This window comes from Streptopelia decaocto, assembly GCF_964273445.1.
Source record: "Streptopelia decaocto genome assembly, chromosome: 6".
In the NCBI taxonomy this organism is placed as follows: domain Eukaryota; kingdom Metazoa; phylum Chordata; class Aves; order Columbiformes; family Columbidae; genus Streptopelia; species Streptopelia decaocto.
Window position 1 is genome coordinate 41016701 of NC_138660.1, and position 21889 is coordinate 41038589.

General features: G+C 43.3%; 2 protein-coding genes across 2 annotated transcripts in view; one reads left to right on the forward strand and one right to left on the reverse strand.

Annotated features, from left to right (window-relative positions):
* Nucleotides 1–7976: 7976 nt before the first annotated feature.
* Nucleotides 7977–20107, forward strand: NEMP2 (nuclear envelope integral membrane protein 2). The gene is made up of 9 exons (XM_082056051.1): nt 7977–8196; nt 10288–10403; nt 11779–12007; nt 12182–12254; nt 13126–13219; nt 13915–14029; nt 14682–14907; nt 17155–17331; nt 19354–20107. Exons 1-9 carry the CDS (start codon nt 7995–7997, stop codon nt 19577–19579), a joined length of 1458 nt encoding a protein of 485 aa, XP_081912177.1. The 5' UTR covers nt 7977–7994; the 3' UTR covers nt 19580–20107.
* The window catches only part of MFSD6 (major facilitator superfamily domain containing 6), a 29424-nt gene continuing 25763 nt past the window's right edge, over nt 18229–21889 (reverse strand). The window contains exon 7 of the mRNA XM_082056050.1: nt 18229–18668. Within this exon, the coding sequence (XP_081912176.1) occupies nt 18594–18668 (75 nt within the window). The 3' untranslated portion in view covers nt 18229–18593. The remainder of the gene's footprint in view (nt 18669–21889) is intronic.

A 21889-nucleotide genomic window follows, 5' to 3' on the forward strand; every position in this document is an offset into this window, starting at 1 on the left:
CAGGATCGGTTCAGAAAATACGGGCATTTGGGGCTGGAAGATGCTGTTCCAGTGGTGGGCAGGGTGGACAGGGAGGACGGCAGCAGAGCTGTGCCACCGGCAGCAGTCACCCCCCATGGAGCAGGACATTTCTGAGCCTCTCCCAGCCCAATGTCAGCAGGCACTGCTTCTCCCGCCTCTTTGAACACAACCACAGGTGCTTTTATTCCTGCTTTTTCTGCACCCCAGTACCTTGATAAGCCAGGATCTTCTCTCCCTACTTAAGGGCTATAGAAGCACATACACATTACCTGTGTGATTTTAGCCCACTGAGTTTCTTTGGGCATCCAAGCTGCCAAAACCACACCTGTCTGGCTCAGACATCGCTTGAATGTTTGCAAAGCTGCTGGACACCTTGAGCAACGTTGACGAGGCTCAAGTCCTTTAGGATTGTTTCCAGGTGTGACTAAGTTGTTTCTGACCTCCTTAGGCTGCAGTCTGCTTGGCTCATGGAGCTGGCAGGGTCCCCTGATGTGTTTGGTACTCATAACTTCTTTGAAGCAGAAAAAGGTGTTTGCCAGCTTACCAGTTCTGCGGTGCGTCTCCATGCCAAGGAAGCTTGCTTGGAGCTAAGAACTGCCAAAGGTCCAAATTGGCTAGCAAATAATACTTATGGATGCTCTCCTCTGGAAAAAAAAGAGTTCTGGAAATTCAGATTTGAGGTTTAATGACACAGAAGGAAGGCTGATGCTTTCAGACTATGCTGCTTTTGAGATTAAAAGCTTAAAAAGCTTTTTTTTTTTCCAGGGATGAAAGAAAACGTCTAAGTCAGAAGTTCACTCTCCAGCTAACTTTAACCCTTTGACATTAAAATGGACAGACAGACATATAAAATATCTCTTTGCTTTAATGCCCATGTTATACAGCTGGAAAGGCCAGAAGAGCGCTGTGCAGTTAAAAAAGCTGGCATCTCATGGGAGCAGAGTTTTGGCTTTCAACCCAGAGTCACGCTTGTGCCTCCATCTCGTGCATTTCCTGCGCTAAACACACACATGGTCCGGCAGATCTAATCGTGAGGTGAGACTGTCCAGGCGCCAGCACCTCAGAGGAGCCTGGTACTGACGCCACAACCTTTAGCACATTTATAACCAGACTGAATGTGGCTCCTCATGCCAAGGAAACGGGAGTATGATACAAGGTTGGTCATGAGTAGACGGCAGGAACGCCTCTGAGGCCAGCAGCAGCAGAGCAGCCGCACACAGCAAGGTGCAAGGCTGTAAAGCCCCAGGACAAGCCTATCACAAGGATGTTTGGCAAGTACCTTCATTGTGTTTGGCAGCAGATCCGAAAACTAAACTCTGCTAGTACTTTGAAGAGAACGGCTCTCTTCTTGCCTCGCCACCCTGTTTCTTTAAGTTATTATTTCTTATCCTGTCAGAATATATGCCAGAGCTGGAAACACTCACTTTGCCAGGAGGATGGAGCAGGGAAAAGTATTACTTTATGCTCGCTTTGGTTTTGACTCTCCTGAAGCTTCTCTGGCTACTGCTAGAGAAAGAAGCCCGGGCTTGTTCAACCTTTCATCTGAGTCAGTGTAACAACTCTTTTCCTTCACTTTCTGGGTGGCATAAAAGAGGGAAAAAAGCATTTGTACTCTGCGGCAAGTCACTGTCAGGAAGATCCTATTGTTGTCAGCAAGAGCTGATATGAATGCTGGGAAAGGCTGAGATGGCTGCAGGGGGGAGTATTTGTAAAGACCTATTTGGGGCACATCCTGCATTCCTCAAGGGCCTGCAGGAGCGGCGGTGACTAGCGGGGGCTAAATGACTGTACATCCTGGCTCACCCTACCTAGACATTCACACCATGTACCAAGTATCTCTTGCTCACCAGTGTTTTACAAAAGATAGCCCTTTAAGCAAATTATCGTCTTTTAGGGAAAGACACTGGATGGGTATGAGTAACATACAATGTAAATCCATCAATCAAGCAAAGCCACTCACATATCACTACCTAATTATTAGATAGCACTTATTTATCAGTCTCTCCCATGTTTACATTGAGATAGGAAAAAATGCAGCAGTCAAAAAGAAAACCTGAGTTGACAAAGTCATTAAGCAGCCTGACTGGAGATCCATATAAACTTTATAATGAAGAAGGACTGTGTCTGAAAGCAGGAAAAGCAGAAATTTAAAAACATCAAGCTTACTGGGAAGTGAAGAGATAAATGCCAGCTCCAGTGAGAGGAGCTGCACAGCATTGGGTGTGAGGTTGGTGTTGGGTGAAGGGGTACAGCAGTGCACAGGTAAGCAATGACAAGCTGTGAAAAGAAACCATCAACAACCCAGCCTGGCCAGAGAGAGCCTGTCTCTCTCTCTCTGAGAGAGCAAGGAGAAAAGTTTTAGGTAGTTTGGAAGTAGGCTGGTTATGGGCATGTGAACAACAGCCAGGCTGAGGTGGACCAGCACCTAAAAGAAAACAGGAAGCAGTGAGACATGCCCCCCCCACCAAAAAAAAATAGCCTCACAAAAAGGTTTCCACAAAACAACTAGCTGTTAGCCAATTACTCAAGCTCAGAGCACGAACGAGGACTAGGTTTTGAGACAGCTCAACTCTGTCACTGGTTTGTGGATGGACCCAGTTTGGAAGAGGTGTCTACCAAACATGCACATGGCTGATCAAAACTCCTCAGTTTTTCCTGGCCACTGCAATGGCACACCAGCAACTGCGTTCATGCAAAAGTCATTGGAAGATATTATCAGAATCTTCGTAATACAAAACAGCATCCCCTGGTCTAAAAGAGCTTGACAGGCTCCTCTGACAATACAGAGATTAATCATGAAGATAGTTGAGCACATCAGGGCTAAAACTGCATTTCAAGAACTGTTGGAAATTCTTTTCCCGTTTGTTTAACACTACTAACAATTCATTTTTCCAAGAGTTTTTTGTCAAATCCCAGAACAATTACTAGAGGCTACTGCATAGATGTAGTAACAAGCAACAACAGTTAATATGAAGGTGAATCTGAAGGCACGAGACAGACACATACTCAGCCATAAACAAGACTTGGTTCCCATGGCCTCTTTACAAAACTGTGCCACCTCCCGTGGCTTCTCATAGCAGACACAGAAGTTGACTCCATGCACTAGTTCTCTTTCCTTCCCTGGCTCTCAGCATTTGTTTTTAAATCAAACACAGTGATTTGAAACGGTGTTTTAAAGTCCGCAGCAGCAGGCAAGTCCTCTTTTTGTCAGCAGGACAGATGCAGCAGGACAACTTTTCCTGCAAGGTGACAACCAACATTAGCAGAAGGTCTCAACTTTTGTGATGTGGTCATTTGCCAATGAAACACCAGGGTGGGATCACCAACCTATTCACCACAGACCATCTGTAACCAAAAGAAAGCAATAGATGTCAGTAACCACTAAGCTGAGCCACATACAAAGAGCCTAAGAGCCAAAAGTGACAGTTTCTGAGCTAGCACGTACAACCTCACGTTGTTTTCCAGCATCTCCATGCACCATCCACCGCTCCTACATCCAGCAAAACCTCTCACAGGAAGATATATTTTATTCTAGGATGTTAGTAGTAGGCAAATAACCAACCATAAATGTGCATTTTCTTTTTGCCATACTAGATGTGATTAGAGAGTACCGGCTCCTTTCAAATTGTTTGCTCTGCCGTGGAGCGTCCTCACAATTTTGGGACCTTTCCCCATGGATAAATCCATGTAAGGTATTAGATCCTGCACAGCACCCCAAGGCAATCTCACAAGATGCATCAATGCTCCTTTAACGAGATCCCTTATGCTCTAAAGTGAGAGGTGAGGCCCTTGAAAAATGAACTCTATAACATTAATCAGAGTAAATTTAACATAATAAGAGCTCACAGTCAAAGAAAATACTGCCTCTCTCCTGCAGATTCAAAGTGAAGGAGGAATCCAGTCAGATTTGTATCACTGCTTTCTTGTGATAAAAATAGCTACAACTAACATGCTAAAAATAAACCAAATATTTAAGGCCCACTGCTCCTTCACTTACTGTTGTGCTTACTTACTTGCTGCTTATCAGGAATAATAGTGATGAGCTCAATGAATTTACACCAAAATACTTTGCTGAAGTCAGAGGGAGGGTTTGTGTCTCCCAAAATTGCAGACAAGTGCTCCTGTGAATATTTTCCCGTCGGCTGACTGAGCTTTCCTTCCTCCCGACCCACAGGTCCCTTTGCTACCAATGAGAAAATGAAAATAGGGTTAAAATGCCAAAAAAGCTGCATAAATCAGAAGCCCTACAAGAAGGAAAAGCTGCTTTACCCAAGGGGTTTCTCTAAAAACATTCCCATGGAGCCCATCTCAGACATGCCTGACCCCACCAGTACTACAATGGGAAAAACTGTCTCAGAGCACATTGATTTTCAAAAGCATGGAGAGCTACAATAGGCGTCTTGCACTTAGATTAAATAGGCAAAGGTTGAAGAAAAAACAGCATAATGGAAAAATATGGTCCCTTTTGCCTAATCAATAAGACAGGACACAGGTAACCTTTCAAAAATCATTTCCCTTGTTCATTTTTAAGCTTAGCCCGAACAAGGATTGCAGAAGAGTACCTAGACTAGTTTAGGAGAAAGAAGTATAGTAGAGCGGTATCTATACATGTCAAATAAAATAGCAATTACAATAAAAGTACTGTAAAAATAAGTAGCTATACTTTTCTTTTGTAGATCATTTTTCTCCCCCAGAAATAACTCAGGATTTTGCCCGTTGAAATACTTCAGGCTAATGCACTCCTGAAAAACCAGCTGAAGATGAACAAAATAGTCTCAAATGGCTCTTCTGTCTAATTTTAACTCTAAGAGACCATTTTACATCAAATAAAAAGACAACATAATGTACCTGATAATAAATTGCATTATTCACGAGGGCACTTGCAGAACACGAATTATTTGTATTACTGGAATAAACATTCAACAGAATCCACCAAAACACCTGAAACTATTTAAAGGGAAATACAGTAGCTCCCCATCCTGAATAAACCAAAGAAAAAAAAAGGAAAACAACAACAACAAAACCCCCACCACCTGTGCTTAAGCACGCACAGGTATTGTGTTATTCTGATTACATGGGAAAACTAAACACACAAAGCCTGCCTGTTTTGCTATTTTTTTTCTTGCTTTTCCAGGGAACCAAATATTAAGTACCTGGCTTACAAACCTCCTCCAGCAGTCGATCCCACTTCCTTTGACGTTTACCTCCCACGAATGACACAATCCAACACCCACACACCAGCTCTAAGAAAGCAAGAACGCCATTGCTTCAACAAACCCCCGTCCACTTGGGGCTGGTCAAAGAAAGATAAAAACCCCTGTAACTCTGCAAACAAATTACACCCGTTGCTGACGTAAGGAGGAAGAAGGGAGAGCAAAGGGGGAAAAAAAATAAAATTCAATAAATCAGAGGAAGCATCCTTAGTCATCCAGAGCACACGCTGAGATTTTAATGGTACACATGGGAATTCAAAGCTGTCTCCAGCAGCACCAGGGCCCATGGCAGGTGAGATGTGGAGGAGCAGAGGACCTTCCCCACCAGCACCTTGTACAACTGGAGCCTATTCCTGTGGTTGCACAGGCCAAATAAATCATCAGCAGTGAGCAACTGCTCTCTTTGTGGAAGAAAAAGGACTCGGCAGCGTGTTTGGTATGACACCTGACATCACAGTCAGCCTTTAAGCAGCTAGATAAGGGTATTGCCAATGATAATAAACAGTGTGTGCATATTGGGTGGCATAACCCAGAGGTCCTCCAGCCCAAGGGGAACGCACACGCTGGGGAAGCAGCTCTGTGCTGCTCACCTGCTGCCTTCCCAACGCCTTAAGTGGGAATTTGCGGAGAGCACAGAGCTTGAGAGCCCCACACACTGCACCCCAGGAATGTGACCCGTTCCCAGTACCGCCAGCATCGCTGCCTGCCACAGCCAGCTCTTCCCCGAGCTCTCCTAGCCAAAAGCTGGTCTTGTTCAACAATTCCCCAGCTCCTCAGACCTGGGAAGGGCGGAGCTTCTGTGAGCTGAGCTGCATCTGTGAACAACCTCCTCATTTGGCATCATATTTGTGAGCAAACAGTTAAAAATACCACCTTTAAGCTCAGAACCCAAGCTTTGGCCTAAGCAACAGCACCATTCAGGAAGTCAAACAAGCAAACAGGAAGAAAACGCCGCATAATTACTCAGAGCCGCCCTGGAAGGAGGGCTGTAGCAAAAGCACCGAGTCTCTGTTATTAAGGATTTCTTACTGTGGTAGAACGCTGCGTAATAGCTGCTGTATCCTGCTTGAGCGAGTACGTTCTCCTTGGAAATGAAGCAAAGGTTTCTAATCGTTTTTGACAGAGTGTGGTCCCCTAAAGCTACATTTTCGCTCTGATTCATGCTGACTGACTGTAACCCTATGACAGTTATTGAAAGTTAATTAGCAGTGAAGTGCAAAGAGCTCTAGGAAGGAAAATACAAGTGAGAACTGAACATGGGAGTGTGTGCTTTCCCAGGAAAAATATTGTCAAGAAGGTTAATGTAACAGAAAAAAATATTGTAAATTGAAAATGTGAAAGGGATTCTGCTAATAACTTGGCTATGATTGCTGTTTAGACACACAACTGAGCAGTAACGTATTTCTAAGGGTTTAATAGGTAAGCCAGTAAACACAAAATCCAGCATTTATTTCTTCACCACATTTGTTAGAGGAAGAGCCCAAAAAGTTATACAAAGACAACACCCAAATTACATAAAGACAAAGATCTAAATCAATCACTGCTTCCTCTGGAGACTGAAGTTTGTGAGGTGTTACACATGCCATCAAATCCCAACTGTTTTTGCTCTTGTTCTCCACTTCCTCAGGACTCAAGAGGAATAATCCACAGTTCAAGTCAGCGAGCCCAGCCAGCACTGAGCGGGTGTAGGAGTGAGGAGGAGAAGAGGAGAGAGAAAGAAAAGAGGAGGAAGAGGAAGAAAGAAGAGGAAGAAAGAAGAGAAGGAGAAGAGGAGGAGGAGCTGCAGCCCCACACGGCCCACTCCCTGCAGATATAAGTGTGAGGCAGTGGGCAGCCCCTTTAAAAAAGCTTATCCTGTGATCCCCGGGAACTGGATCCAGCCCTATACAATCCAAAATAAGCCCAAAATCAACCTTCATGCAGCGAAACAGCATAGTTTTCAGAACAGGGAAGGGAATGCATTGTAGCAAGGTAAGGCCAAATGTAATGCTTGGTGTAAAAATAGAGGCTGGTGATGCCAGAGCTCCTTGGCAAAATCATGTCTGTTGATTTTCATAGAATGGGAAAAAAGCTCCAGCCCTTTCCACCCCTGCCTGTGACTCACCAGTGATCTAAAAGGATGGCGATGAGCAAGCGGAGACCGCGCTGAGCTGACCCAGCTCGTGTCTTCGCAGCGCTGACGGAGAACGGGGCGTCCTGCTCCAGGCTCTGCTGAGGCTGCCTGAGAAACACAGACAAGCTGGGGACGTTCACCTCCATCATGCAGTAACACGTCATCCGCGGAGCTCATCTGGGTGTGCAGGTCTGCAGAATGTGTGTCAGTCGGTGGCCAAGCCAAATGCCGCTGGGAGCTGCTGGGCCTTTCCCTCAGGCCGTGGGCAGAGGGGCTTGGGAACAGGGTGCCTAAGGAGATGAATATGAACCCTCTTCTGACCCGTTGGGGTGGAGCCTTGCCTGAGGTTTGGGAAGTGTCACAAACTGCTCCCATGAGTGTTTTTTGGACCAGCTTATACCTTGGCTGACACGGGCGGTCGGTGGTTTTGGTCAGCCAGGCAGAGACAGCTCCACAGCCCCAAGTAACGCTTTTGCTGAGCTGTTACATTCATATTTTATTTCGCTTTCCAAGCGCACACTCTTAGCCTCGCAGAAGCCCTAAACACGAGAGAGAGGCCAAGCGCAGGCTGTGACACACGGCAGCGCTGCCCGCGGCCGAGGCTCCGGGTAAGGCGGGGCGAGACCCGCCCGGGGCGGCCCGGCCCGATGCCCAGCGGGGGCAGCCAGGCGCCGGGGCCGCACCGCCCCCTCCCCGCGCCGGGGCCCGCCCTCGCCGCTACCGGTAGGGGCGAGGCCGGAGCTGGCGGCCCCTCCATGAGGCCGGCGCGGCCGCCCCGGGCCCGGCTGGGGCTGCTCCTGCTGGCGCTGTGCGGGGCGGCCGGGGGCAGCGGGGAGCCGCCGGCAGCAGGTACTGGCTTCCCCTCCGGCCCTGAGGGGCTGTGCGGGGCCGGGAGAGCAGCGGTGGGCTTGGCCGGGGTAGGGGGTCGCTTTCCTCTGCCCGGGCGGTCGCAGGCCTGGGGGGGTCCTCACCCCCGTCCCCCTGAGGCCAGGGAGCGGGACGCGCTCTGCTCCGCGCCGTGTCCCTCCATCGACTGCACCGGCTGCCGCCTCCGCCCCCGCCCAACATGGCGCTGCCCTGCGGAGCGGCCGCGGCCTCCTCGGCCCGGCGCCGGCGCGTTTCAGGAGCCAGACGCGTCCCCGAGGCGCTTTGCTGTTTTTTCCTGCTTGTCCCATCGCAGTTCGGTTTCCACCAGAGCCGTCTGCGTACTTCCCTAAAGGTTATTCTTATTTGCAGTAATACGTAACCCAGGAAAGCGCTTCCCCCGTGTCCTGGCGTTCCCGCGTCCCGGGCACCCTCCGCAGCCCGCAGCAGCTGCTGGTTCTCCCGCTGCTCGCTACCTCAGAGCCTAGGACTTGCCCTCAGGGTCATTAAAATCTGCCTGCACCTCACAGTTAACCTGCTCAAAAGCATCTTTTCCTTTTGGAACGTGATTGTTGCACTTTATGGAGCCGATGTCATGCTTGAAGCAAATAATGTTTCTAAAGAAAATGCCTTAAAATCCCAATGCACCAGCAGGAAGGTGAGGGCACTCAGGGCCACGTTTTGGTCCTGCTGGGGCATTGCCGTTCCCATCACCAGATCATCTTGGTTTAGAGCCCTGGGTAGTGCCCAACCTCACCTGCTCTCTGTGTCAGTCAGCAGCACTTCTCAGAGACAAACGAATCCTGTTGTGACTTCATCCGATGGCTTTTTGTTTTGTTTTGGTTAAGCAGCACAGCCAGTCCTCATCTGCAAGGTTGTGCTCCCTCCGTGCTGTGGATGAAAATTAATAAGACGGTTAATTTTTCACAGTAAAATTCCAAAATTTTAAATTTAATCCAATTTACTTTAGCAAGATCATCTGTTGACACCTTAATTCTGGAATGACTTAATAAATAATAACATACATGCATATTTTTCATTGGCTTAATTAAATCGGTTAAAAAATAATTTAGCCTAAGCTCAGCTTCCTTATAGAGACAGAGCAGGTTTTTACCTGCAAACAGCATCTCCTGTCTGGATTTAGTCTGTTTTGCACATACTCATTTTGCTGTCCTGAGTGTATGACAGTGTTTTTAGCAGTTATTACTGAGCTTGGCTTAGACCTACATTTTCTATTCAGTGAGCCAGATGATCCCCTCTGTTCAGATCTGCAATTATTTCCTTTATTCTTCTCTTTAATTATGTTCCTGGAACACTGTGGAAATGCACTGCAGGGTATATTTTACACGTGTATATAGATTGGAATGTTTGTTATTCTTCGGAGTTTGCTTCATAAATCTTTTAGGTGCATTTCTGCTCAGAAGTGCAGTCTAATTCTGAAGATCATAGGGGGTCACTAGCATTTCAGGGGAGTTAGACCAGTTAGCACCCCTAATCAGATAAATGACTTAATGGCAAAGCTGTCAGTGCAGTTGTGCGATGACATGTCGCAGCTGGACCGTCTCAGGAAATTTTGTTTTAAAGAGTTGTGCTATTTAACATCAGAGGGGTATGATTTCTGCGATCAGCAGCCATGTCATGTGCTGAGTGACTATTTTTGTACGTAAGCCTGTTTACCTGCTCAGACTCCCACAGTTGCATTCCCCACTGCTATAAGCATCCACTCCGGCAGAGTTACTCCCACTCGTGCCGGCAGTGGATTTGGCCCAGGGGGCCTATTCCAGTGCCATCAAAACACTGATACCGAAGCCAAGGTTTTATGGATTACATTTTTTAGAAATATCACCCTAGATTAATATTTTTTTTTCAAAGGTGTTGCGATTTACTCTGACTTGAAGTCTAATTTGAATTTTCATCTAAATCATGTTGAATGTGATGCCCTGCAGCGTAGTTTTTATGTTTGATTATCTGCAAATTGCATGTGATTCCCTCAGCATACAGAACAATGAAATGGGGAAAAAGTATACATTTATATTTGATACATCCTTAACATTAACTTTTCTGCCCCCCTCCCAGGTAGAAACTGTAGCTTTCTGCAGGAAATGGATGTAATACAGAAACACGACGAAAACTGTTATTGCTATGTGCAAAACAGAACCATTCACTTACAGTACATCTGGTCAACTGTGCAGGTAAGAGGCTACATAAACGTTAGTGTTATGTATTATTTTGTTGCACACCTCCTCTGCTGATGGACCACTGTTAACCTCTGTAACAACTGGTTTTGTTTATCATCCTCACCTGTGTAAAACTTTTAAATTTGAGGACACAACGCAGTTCAGTGACTCACTTGCTGCAGTGTACTGGGCTACAGTATAGGAACCAAGGGTGTATTAGATTGTGACTAATGAAAAAACAGCAGCAGCCCTGCATTTCTGTTTTTCTGAATAAGAGGGTCATCTTACAAGAAACATGTTTAGAGATTAGCTCGAAGCAATATAAAAATCTCTTAGTGGAAGCAATAACAGCTGAAGGAACAAACTGATGATCTGTGTGGTTCCTTTTTTTTTCCTGGGAAGACAAGGGAGGGAAACAGTTTCACTTCACCTCTGTTGGAAGAATTTGCTCTTGGAGCAAAAATTTTCCTCCCACAAAATTTTCCTCTCTCTCTCACACATCTATAAGGAAGTGGAACATCTCTTTCTTTGTTCCCAGGACTTTCCTCAGGAATGTTCTGCAGATGTTTTTATGAATGGTAGCAGACTTCAGGTAGCAAAACCCTCCAGCAGTCACACAAGCTTTCCTGGAATAGATGTTTAAAAGCAGGAAGTTAAGATTTTTTTTTCCCCACAACAAATTGCTTGCTGATGTGTTGTCTTTCTCCCCATAGAAGCCTGTTTTATTACCTGTTGCATCACTTTTTTGCAGACAGGTCTTTGTTGTCTAATAGGCCCTGATGGAGAGCTCACAATGAATCACAGTCTCCAGGAAAACCATTCCATCTCAGACAATGGACAAGATCTTTTTACCATTTTGGTGGGAGAGGGTGCTCAGAACTAGCAAGAAATGCCAAAACATCCAACAGGAACATGCTTATATTGAAATGTCTGGTTGTGGTATCTTTCATTTTCCTCATTTCTGTCCCTAACATGAAGATTGCATTATTAATTACAAGAAAAGCAAGTCCAATTTCTTATGGTTCAGGGGAGAATGGAGAAGCATATGAACATCCACAAAAGAAACTGTGGTCAGTCAGATATTACTGGTTTTGTTAGAAATCTGTGTGTGAGCAAGTGTCATGGTAAAACCAAACCCATTGAGCTTTGGGATGGATTGAGGCTCCTTCATAGAACTTTGCTGATGTTGTGTTCTCTGAATCACCTTGTAAGGCCTAAACAATCTTTGCATAATATTACTAGCCAATATTAAACTACTGAGAATTGCACTAGCATTTTATTCTTGAGCTCCCTATACTGATTTTCATTATCTCAAGTATGGCGTTCAGAAAAACAAAAACCCCCAATGATTCTAAGCTGCTTCTCTCTGTATTCTGTTGTCTGTTTTTAGGTAAAAGTTAACAGCAGAGAAATGTTCAGGTTTGAGCCTATTTCAGAAAAAAGCAACTGTCGTAATGCAGAAACTGTTTTTGAGTTTGCTGCATGTGCTGTCCAGACCTTCTGGAAACCAGAAACATCTACAGAAACTTTCATAAGGATAAAACAATATGGAGAGGATATTTGTTTCAAAATACAGCCCCTTGAAACTGAGCCATATACTGTGAGTGTCAAACGAGAAAGTAAGTAAAAAAGCTTTCCATATAGATTACAGATAGATTGGTATTGCCAGTGTTACTGAACGTACCATCTCATCTGTAAGAAGCTTCAGACTTTTCTATTGATAATTTTATATAATCAGCATTTCAGATTGAATTAGTCTAAAGTCCATTTCTATTTTTTCCCCCCTTTTTTAGTGCTAGATGGAAAGCTCTTGTTTTTGTTTGTAGCTGGAATTTTTCTGTACCATTTTGCAAACAGCCTTAGCAGGTGAGTACTAGCTGCTGGGTTTTCGCCTTCTTTCCCAAAGTCTGTGTATCTTTGGTCTGTTTTCTTAGCTGAAGAGGCAGGTCTTTGGGAAAGTGAAATAAGGAAACTGAATGCATATTTAAAACTTACGCCATTTGTGTTTGGACAGATTGTAACCTGTCTTGGAGTGCTGTAGTCTATTAATCACTGAGCTGTGTCAGGGTTCTTGTATCCAAGTGTCCTGCAGGGTTGACACCAAGATAAGCCTCAGTGAGCAAGGCAGACAAATTCTCTCTCCCTTTTGTAGACCAGGGAGGTTGGCCGAATGCTAAATAAATGGAGGTTACTCAGTTGTTATAGCAAAATATGTGGCCCATGACTTCAAAGCAAAATGAGTCATAAATTAATTGTCAGGAGGCACCTCTAAAACAAGCAGAGCAGCAACAGGTTTTATAGAGTTAACTCTGAATTAGAGTCAGGAATTACAAATGCATAAAGCTTAGGAAAAAAACTTACTGGTTTGTGGAGGTTTTTTTACATTTTCCATTTAAAAAGTAACATTTTTCTTGCAGTACAGAACCATATCAATACATAGAAGAAAATGAAATTACTAGAAACTAGAAAGTAAATGAAATAGAAAATAGTGCGAGCTTTAAAAAAAATCCAACACCATCTCTTAGCCTTTTACAACTTCAGTGAGCTTAAGTATCTGTTGGGAATTTTCCTTACACCGATTTAATATCTAAACTGGGTCTGTTAACCATGTCACTACAACTCTACCTTATAGCTCTATCAAGTTCTTCTTGAAGATCACTGCTGTTTTTACAAATGTTGGCATCTTAACCAAGTACAAATGATACTTCTCACCATATTCTCTCTTGTTCTCTTACAGGAGCACCACGTTCTTTTACCTTTCTGGAGTAATACTGGGTGTTCTTGCTCTGCTAGTCTTTGTTCTGTTGACCCTTAAAAGGTTTATTCCAAGGGTAAATCTACATTTATAAAACAAAATAATAATCAACATCATAATATAGAAAATGAAGAGTACAGAGCCAGATTCTGACCTTGCTCTGTTTTTGTGGCCAGGTAACTGTGCTGAAGTGACTGCAGGATTGCTTGTGTCAAATAAGTATCGTTAGGTCAGAATCAAGTTCTAGTTTGCTCGCTCCTGAGTTTAAACTAAACAGGAGATTGTTGATATATAAGAAGAGTTTATTCTAAAGCAGAAGTTATTTTTGTTGGACTGGAGCGAACCTTACTTTTGCATGTATGAATCAATCTAAGTAAAAATGTTGGTTTAGCAGTAAGTGGGACAGATTCTCTTCCATTCACCAGATACAATTAATTGCAAGGCAGATGTGAATTTTTCCTTCACTTTTACAAATTCTGTGCATTCCCACAGTATTGCTGGATACATTAATTGGGAATACACCGCAATAGGCCTGTCCCATGACATTAGGACATGATACACAGAGAGGCAGTTGCTCCAGTTAGAATTGATACTGTTTACTTGAAGCATGCAGAGCCCTGTACAGTGGAAGTCTAACACAGACTGTAAGCCCTGTAGGTCTCCCAGATATCACATCTGGCTTTGCCTGGGAGGTCCCGTGCACACAATGGTCCTGGTTCTGACTTGAAATAGTTTGAAGATTTTTTAGTATTGTTTTTCTTTTCTTTCCAGCATAGTACCTTCTGGATCTTAATGGGTGGCTGCTGGATGTCCTCTCTCTATTTTATTTACTGTTTCAAAGAGAATATGCAGTGGTTGTGGTCTGAGCACAGAAACTACTTGCTGGGTAAGAAAATTATCAAAAAACATGCTGTGGATTCTGTTTTAATTTGGTGGTTAGATGAATACCTGCCCATAAAAAAAAAAAAAAAAAAGTGACTCATTTATAGAATATTTTTTTCTCCTAAGCCATAGGTGGTGGAATATTCCAAGGGTTCCTAATCCACTCAAAGGAGCATTTACTTGTATCATTAAATAAGGAGTTTGATATAGTGGGTCAGTAGCATCTTTAAGAGCAGATTTTGCCTCTGTTATCCATTCATTGATTTGCCATTATGCACTTTCCCTGTAACAGCAAAGGGGCAGCTATGCTGGTTTGTATTTTGCTGGATGGGGGAACTGGATGCATAAATTGTCACCGGGATGTGGCTGCAGGGGCTGACGCATCTCTGGATGTGGCACCTGCCCTGACAGTCGTGCATGGTGAGATTCATGTTTAGCTCGTAGCGTTAGCTGAAGCCTGTTCACAGGTCACCTCCTGAACTCTTTGCACGTTTTGAAATATCAAGCACTTACAACATAATGCAGGTAGCTGTATGAAAACACAAGAAACAGCAGCCTGTATTTTACAGCAGGTGCAAGCTTTGTGAACCAAACTGATAAAGTTTATATGGGTAGTTTTTGCCTCTTTTTCTCCATGCTCTTGTCTGTTTCTACAGGATATCTTCTGGCTGTTGGAATGACCAGCTTTGCCGCTTCCTATCAGCACGGGCCGCTTACTACTGAACTGAGCATAACCTTGTTCACGTGGACGCTGCAGTTAACAGCCTTCGTCTTGATTTACTGTGGTGTCACCATACCTCAGGTTGCGTATGCAGTCATAGCCATCAGCCTCTGCTCAAAAGGGCTCTGCTACCCCCTTGGCGCTGCTTGCCACATAGGCAGGTTTGTAGCTGCTTGGGAATGTCCAGGTCCCTGTGGCACCAGGAAATATCAGAGGCTGATAATGAAAAACCCTTACGCTTCAATAATGATTTATTAATTTCTAGTACTAGTTCATATTTTTACTAAATGTAAATCCGCAATAGAAAAAGTATAAATTCATGAGATATGGGAATTTAATTATTTTCCATTTGGCAGTTTTAAACATGACTTTTGATCTATGGAGAATGGAGAAATGTGACTCTGCTCTTAAGTACAAATGTAGAACCTTCTAGTCTGCAGCATATGGCGACCAAATCATTTCTGTTTGGTTAATTGATTAGACAGCACCAATACTGCCTTGGTTTCGTGTGTAGTGAGAGAATCTGCAGGTATTGTACTAAACCTTACGGGATAAAACAATGTACTATCACTGAGGAAGCAGATGTTTAAAAGTGACAGTCCATGTAGGTTAGATAATGTAGAGCTCAGAGACTGAAAACCCATGTCCGTAAAAATAATGGTTTCCATTGATCTTCTTTTCCCAAGGTTATTCTAGATGTGTCTACCTTTGTTTTGTGGAAACAACCTGTTGTCACTGTGGGGACATTCCGCCTGTATTCCCAGAGCCCATGTTACATCTTAGTGTTTGGAAGGAAAACTGCTTTTGATATGTAGACCTTCATTCGCTAAGTATTTTCATTAACAATACGGGAACAACATGTCTGTTCACCCTCAAATTTGAAGCATGTTTTAGCACAAATACAACACTTGAGATTCTAAAAAGCCCTGCCAATTTGCATCTGTTTTTACCTTCAGTGATGGCATCCAGATTACGAATCTTTAGTGCAGACGGTTCCATAGCTGTGCACTTCTGAATCACAGAGAACCAGGAGTAGGCAAAGGCTAGAACTGGCATCACCGAAAGAATAACAAACAAAGAATTTCATTTTTAGTCCTTTACACATTGTTTAGTTTTGAAGAACATACTGCTTTGCTCTTGTGCTCTTTTTAGATGTTGAAGTGCGGACTGGGTTGAAGCTTTTTTTAATCTTAGGTAGAATTTATCATTTGTTGAAGATTGATTTTTTGCCTGCAGCTGAGAAGCACCAGCTGTTTCAAAAGCAACATACAGGATCTACACTTACCTGATGTAAGCAGGTTCAGCTCACTCTGAAATCAGTAAGATTTGACTACAGAAGTCAGAACACACGTTTTACCCTGAAACACTGCAGTTTGTTTTCCATGTGTATCTCTTTTTGTTTTTCATGAACTGATGCTTCTGTAAAACAAACAAGCACTGAAATCCAGCTCTGCAAAGCTGTCTTAGGAGAATGATAAGGACTTGGTTTTTTTTTTCCTGTTTCAAAACACTAAGCAGTAGCACCAAACCGTGAGGCCACAATGCCAGATTCACGGTTCAGAGCAGCAGATGTATCAAAACAACTAAGAATCTTGAATTATTTGAGGTTAACATCAGTACTGATGCCACTGAGCCAGCAAGACCTTTACTATCTGACCTGAACAAGGGGTACAGTTCATTCTTGCTGCACAGGGAAATAAGGAGGCAAGCTGAATGCTGCTGGTTGGTGCAGGTGTTTTTATACAGAGCTGAAGGTTTTATGGGCATCCAGCCCTTGCTTATCTTAACTCATCACAACATTTAAATTGAAAGCAGTCGACAGAAGGGAACAGAACATGGCACACTTTCTAATTGATATCTAATTATATTATACATCACTACGCAGCAGCTAAAAAAACATCAGATTGTAAACATTTTGGCCTCAGACTACTCAGTTTTGTGATTTAAAGCAAGATTTAAGAGAAGCGATCTAGTAAACAACATGAACAACTCATAACAGACTTAAAGCATTGATTATCTCCAAAGTTACATATGCAGACTGGGTTTTGATTCAGCCCATGTCTCTGCACAGACACATTTTGCATATTGCACTTAAAAATGGCTGAGGAAGCAGCCATCTATTTAATTCTCTGAGATTTGAGTCCATGCATACACAATAAGGACCCAATCCAAAGCTCATTTGAAGCTTAACAGATACCGTTCTGTGGAATTCTACAACTTCAGTTAAGACCTAGGGTAAACAGGCTAGCAAACATTAGATGTCTTAAAATTTTAATGCAAGAAAGTAGCTTGTCCTCAAGGATAAAAGTGATTAATGCATGCTAATAGCAGGTACTAGAGGAAAAGGACAGACAATAATTATGTGCTAGAAGACTTCAGAAATACTAATAGTTTTCCTTTCATTCTAGAAAAATGAAGAATCACTTTAAATCAAAACAGTTAGTGTTTAAGTGGCTTACTGAAGAGGAATATCGAGAACAAGGTGAAAGAGAAACTATCAGAGCTCTGGAGGAGCTACGCTCATTCTGCAGGAACCCCAACTTTCCATCCTGGTTGGCTGTATACAAACTCCAGTCCCCACATCGGTAAGAAAACCTGGTTTCTCTAAAGCAAAAACCACATTGTACAGACCCCACTGCTGTTTCAGGCACCGTTGTGTGTTTTATTTTGCATGCAGTCAGGTGGGGGGTAGCTTCATCTTTTTGAGTAATCCTGCTAAAGATCACAGCCACACCTCTCAAGGATGTTACTTGCTGGGGGTATTAAACCCCATTTGTTCCTCCCTGACAATAAATTACTCTGAGAGTTTGCAGGTGCTTTCTACAATGCCTCCAAATTCCTCCACAGTGACCCAGGTGGCCATCTAACCAGTGAAATGCCCCTTTCTTCAGTTTTTAGAGCATTATATTTTTGTGTTGTGTAAAACTGGGGCAGGCTGAAGACACACGCTCAGCCTGAAGATTCCTGCACAGTCAAGGAATCCCATTACTTGAAGTATCAACCAACACCTAAGACTAAGAATATAGAGAAAGAAATCAATGCCTGCCCCTGGGAAGTGTAACAGATAAAAGAGCTGCTGCAGATACAGCTTAATATATAAACTTAGGACAAATACCGGTTGGGAAGGGTCACGTAAATGCAGCCAGAAAATCTTGCAGAATATAAAATTAATCATAAAAGCAGTGCATTTCCATCAAAACCAAAACTTCAAGATAGCAGAGTTCCACGTACTGGCCAGCCACAAAGACTTGGCCCTTTCCACAGAACCAAGTGTCACCATTTCAGAGGAGCCCCAGTCAGCTTAGAATTTAATCAATACAAAGTTAAAACTAGTTTCAGAACCTTCATCGTCCTTAGATGGGCGCACAGCCACCCTCTCTGACAGCTGTCATATTTTCTAAGCTACTTTCGTTCGGTCGCATGATTGAAAGACACAAAAAGTGAAAATTCGCTGCAGTTTTGTAAACCAAAATACTGCTAAGTACACAGAACAAACAAGACACGTGTATTTTCTAGCTGTCACTTCGTTAATATGGTTCTTATAAACTGTTGACTATAAAACCACAAAAAAAAGGAGAACCAACAGAATGCTGATTTAAAGTTGAGTTCCCCTTCAAGCTTCCATTAAGATATTTCAACATGAGTCAAACCCGTAAAACGCAGCCAGTCCAAAGCAGTTCCCCATTTAAACTAACAGTTCTTCCAAGAAGAGCGAGGTGACAATGTTCATTTTACAGACACGGTAAGTCTAAAATGTAAATTATTGATCAGTTTACCAGAACTCCAGAATGTAGCTGCATTTCCTTTCTCTTACATTCTTCTGATGCTGTCGACACTTACCCAGGTGTCAGAACTGCCATCTGTTGCCACACACTTGCCAGAAAGCTCCAGCTCTGTTCTCTCTCTTCAACGTAGTTGCCCGCTGAAAGTAAGATTTGTGGCAAATTGAAAAGTAGGGACAGTGCTACGTTCATGCTTTGTTCTGCCAGACCTCTGGTTTGGCATTTACTTGGAGCAGCTACAGAATTCCCACTGTGCAGCTCCAGGTTCACCCAAAGCAGGAATTCTTTGGTAAGACTTTGGCTCAGCTTGCCCAGAGCGTGCATGCAGCACCAGCAGCAAGGTGATAGCACAGCAATGCAGGAATGCAAAGTTCTCACCATTTATTCCTTTTATTGGTAACATCAACTTACCTGAGTCTTACAGCCTTTGTCATAAATATGCTACAGCCTTATTTTTAGAAGCTAAAGTACCATCTATCCAGCTCTACAAATGCTTACTCTGGATTGCCCCATAAGTACTGACAAGATGTGAAAACAAATCTTTCTTGCTTAGTCACAAGACCTTGCAGATGACCTCCAGGAGAGCAGAGGTTATATAGAAAAGACTGAAAAGGTGACAAGGCAGGAAAGCAAATTTTCAGGTTGTTGCCATCCATTGCAATACTCTGTCGTTCAGGACTCCCTGTTTTGTGCTGCAGTTTCCCCTCCTCTGCACTGCCTGTGGGTTTGTTTTTACAACATCCCAGCTTAATTGGCAGTATCCCCTGTATTCACAGTATTTTTTCATTCTCAGTTGATCAGCTTTTCCCTTTAAAAATCTGGCAGGTTTGCAGGTTTTGTCCTGGGATCTCCGCACATCTCAGCTGCAGAAATAAGGGCGCATGATGAGGAATATGGCATCGGGAGCTTCTTCCTGGAAGAGCAGCTCTTTGAGACAAGGACAGAATCTGAGCAAGATGATTCAGCCAATTCCATCCATGAAGAAGATGAGGAGGATGAAGATGAAGTACATAATCAAATTTCATTTCCATATGCTACTGAGTTGCTCTGAGCTTTGGGAAATATCCCAGAAAAAAACAAAGGAGAGAAGGAAAAGCACATTCATCCTAGAAAGGAAGGACTGAGAACTCATGCTTGGTGATTTCTTGTGTGGACAAACAAGGATTTTTGAAAAAACTGTTTCCTATATCACTGATGTTGCCTGACTAGAGAACAGAAGGAAACCGTAGGGGCTGTTAAAGTGAAGAGGATTCCCATACTATTGGTACTTTGGAAGTAAAGGTTGCTTTTTTCCAAAGCAAGTAGTGGCAGCAGCCTGTCCCACCAGGATGCCTTGTTTTTCCAGGGATACTACCTCTAGAGAACAGAGAATCTGTTTTAGCCCTTTTAATTGTCAAGCCCTATGCTGAGCACTAGAGGAGGAGAAGCCATTATTAATACTCTAGTTTTAGCAAGAACCCCATGTGTCAACAATTTTAATGATGCTGTGAGTGTGCTGATAAAACTGTTATTGTTTGTGAGACTTTTCAGTGCTAAAGATCAATAGAGAGTTAATACAGTTGAACAAGGTTTATTTTCTCTTCTGGCTAGGCGTGCTGTATCTTAGCTTCACATTTGTTTTAAGCTCCTCTTACTCTTCAGAACCCTGCCTGACTTTTCACCCTCTGCTTGTATTCTGCTTTTGGGCTCTGCTCTAGTTATGCTGCACTTTGTTCTTTCTGTATCTTTGTTTCTTCACATACTTTTCTTCCCTCTTGTACAGGTCCCTCTGCTGAACTTTTCTTCACCCTCTGCTTCTCCACCTTGGACCACTGCAGATGATTTAGGAGAGGATTTCCATCCTCAAATGTATTTTTAGTCTTGCTTTCAATGTTGCTGTCACCTTACCTCAGATGGGTGCTGCTGTCCCTTTCAGGCCTCTCAACAGCCCAGAGAAGGCAAAAAAGGCTGGTATGTTAAATGGAAAAGCCACCGCAAACCAGGCCATTATATTTTTAAGACACTGTTCCTTTTTTTAAAATTATTTTTAACAATACGAGGTGCACCTACTCCCACAAAACAAAACAAAAAAAAAAAAAAAATCAACCCACATTTTGTGTAGTTGGGAAGTCCATCATTTGCCAGGGATGGGTAAATACTATCCAAAGTAGAGCAGGTAACTACTCAGTACATCCAAAGACAGAAGTGCAGCAACACATGAGAAAGATGACGACTACTTCAATGGACAGCTGACACTGACCTTAAAAATCCTCCCCAACCAGTTCCAACATCAGAAGCATTTCATCAACAAAACCCACCAAAACCAACTCCTGTCATTTGAGCCCGTTGCCAACACTGCGTTTACTTGCACAGCATTCCTGTGATATATGGAGAGTACATAGGTTTACTGAAACACAAGTGTCAAGTCCTGTCCAGCCAGAAAATCTTGGAAAAGAATCTGAATGTCAATCCATTGCCTTAACCACTATAAAAGCCTTTCTTCCTTCACAAAGGATGAGTTACATTTATCTTCTGTTTCGTGGGGTTTAAAAATAAGTTAGAATTTTGTACTATTTTTGTATTCTGTCTTGTACTTCCACAGTTTTTTAAAATAAAAGTATTTTTCAGCTATGTGGTTCTCCTCCGTTCTGCATGTACTGGCTTCAGAACAGCAGGATGTATGACAAGGAGGAGCCAAGCAAATTGAGTGTGTTTATGTCCCCAGGTTTTCTCCCTTGTTGCAGATTTAAGCAACAGTAACTGTGTATTAGCTGTGGTTGCTCCAAAATGGAATGTCCTCTCTACCTCAAATGCGTCTCCCTGAAGGAACGTGCTATGCCCATTCTCCACACGTGACAGATCCAAACCACCACAAAGCCAACTTCTGAAGGTGACCAGTGAGATCTGGCAGGTACACACAAACAACAAACCAAAGCTATAGATCCCTCCCTGTCATCACTTTTGTATGTAAACAAGTTAAACAGCTGAAATAGAAATTAAACTGTCGTACATCAAAGATAAATTCCAGCCAAATGTGCCACTGTATAGGGCAGCTGCAATAGTGCAAATGTATTTCCTTCATCACACAAGCTGCCATGACCTGCACTTAGCAGCCTGTATCTCAAAACTGCTAGGGGACAAACCACCCCATTGTGAGTGTCACTCACCATGTCCTGCACACTTCTGTGTCACCCTGTACGTGACACACATCGGTGTGCATCCCTTCCATTCCCTCATCACACAGACGGGAGTTTGTGCCTGCAGACAGATTTTATCACAAAACGGATGTTAATGCTGTGCAAGAGTAGTTCCTGGGTTCTAGGTTGACTGTCCTCCAGCAAACCTAGCAAAGGTCATTATCACAGAATTATTTTCAGTTTAG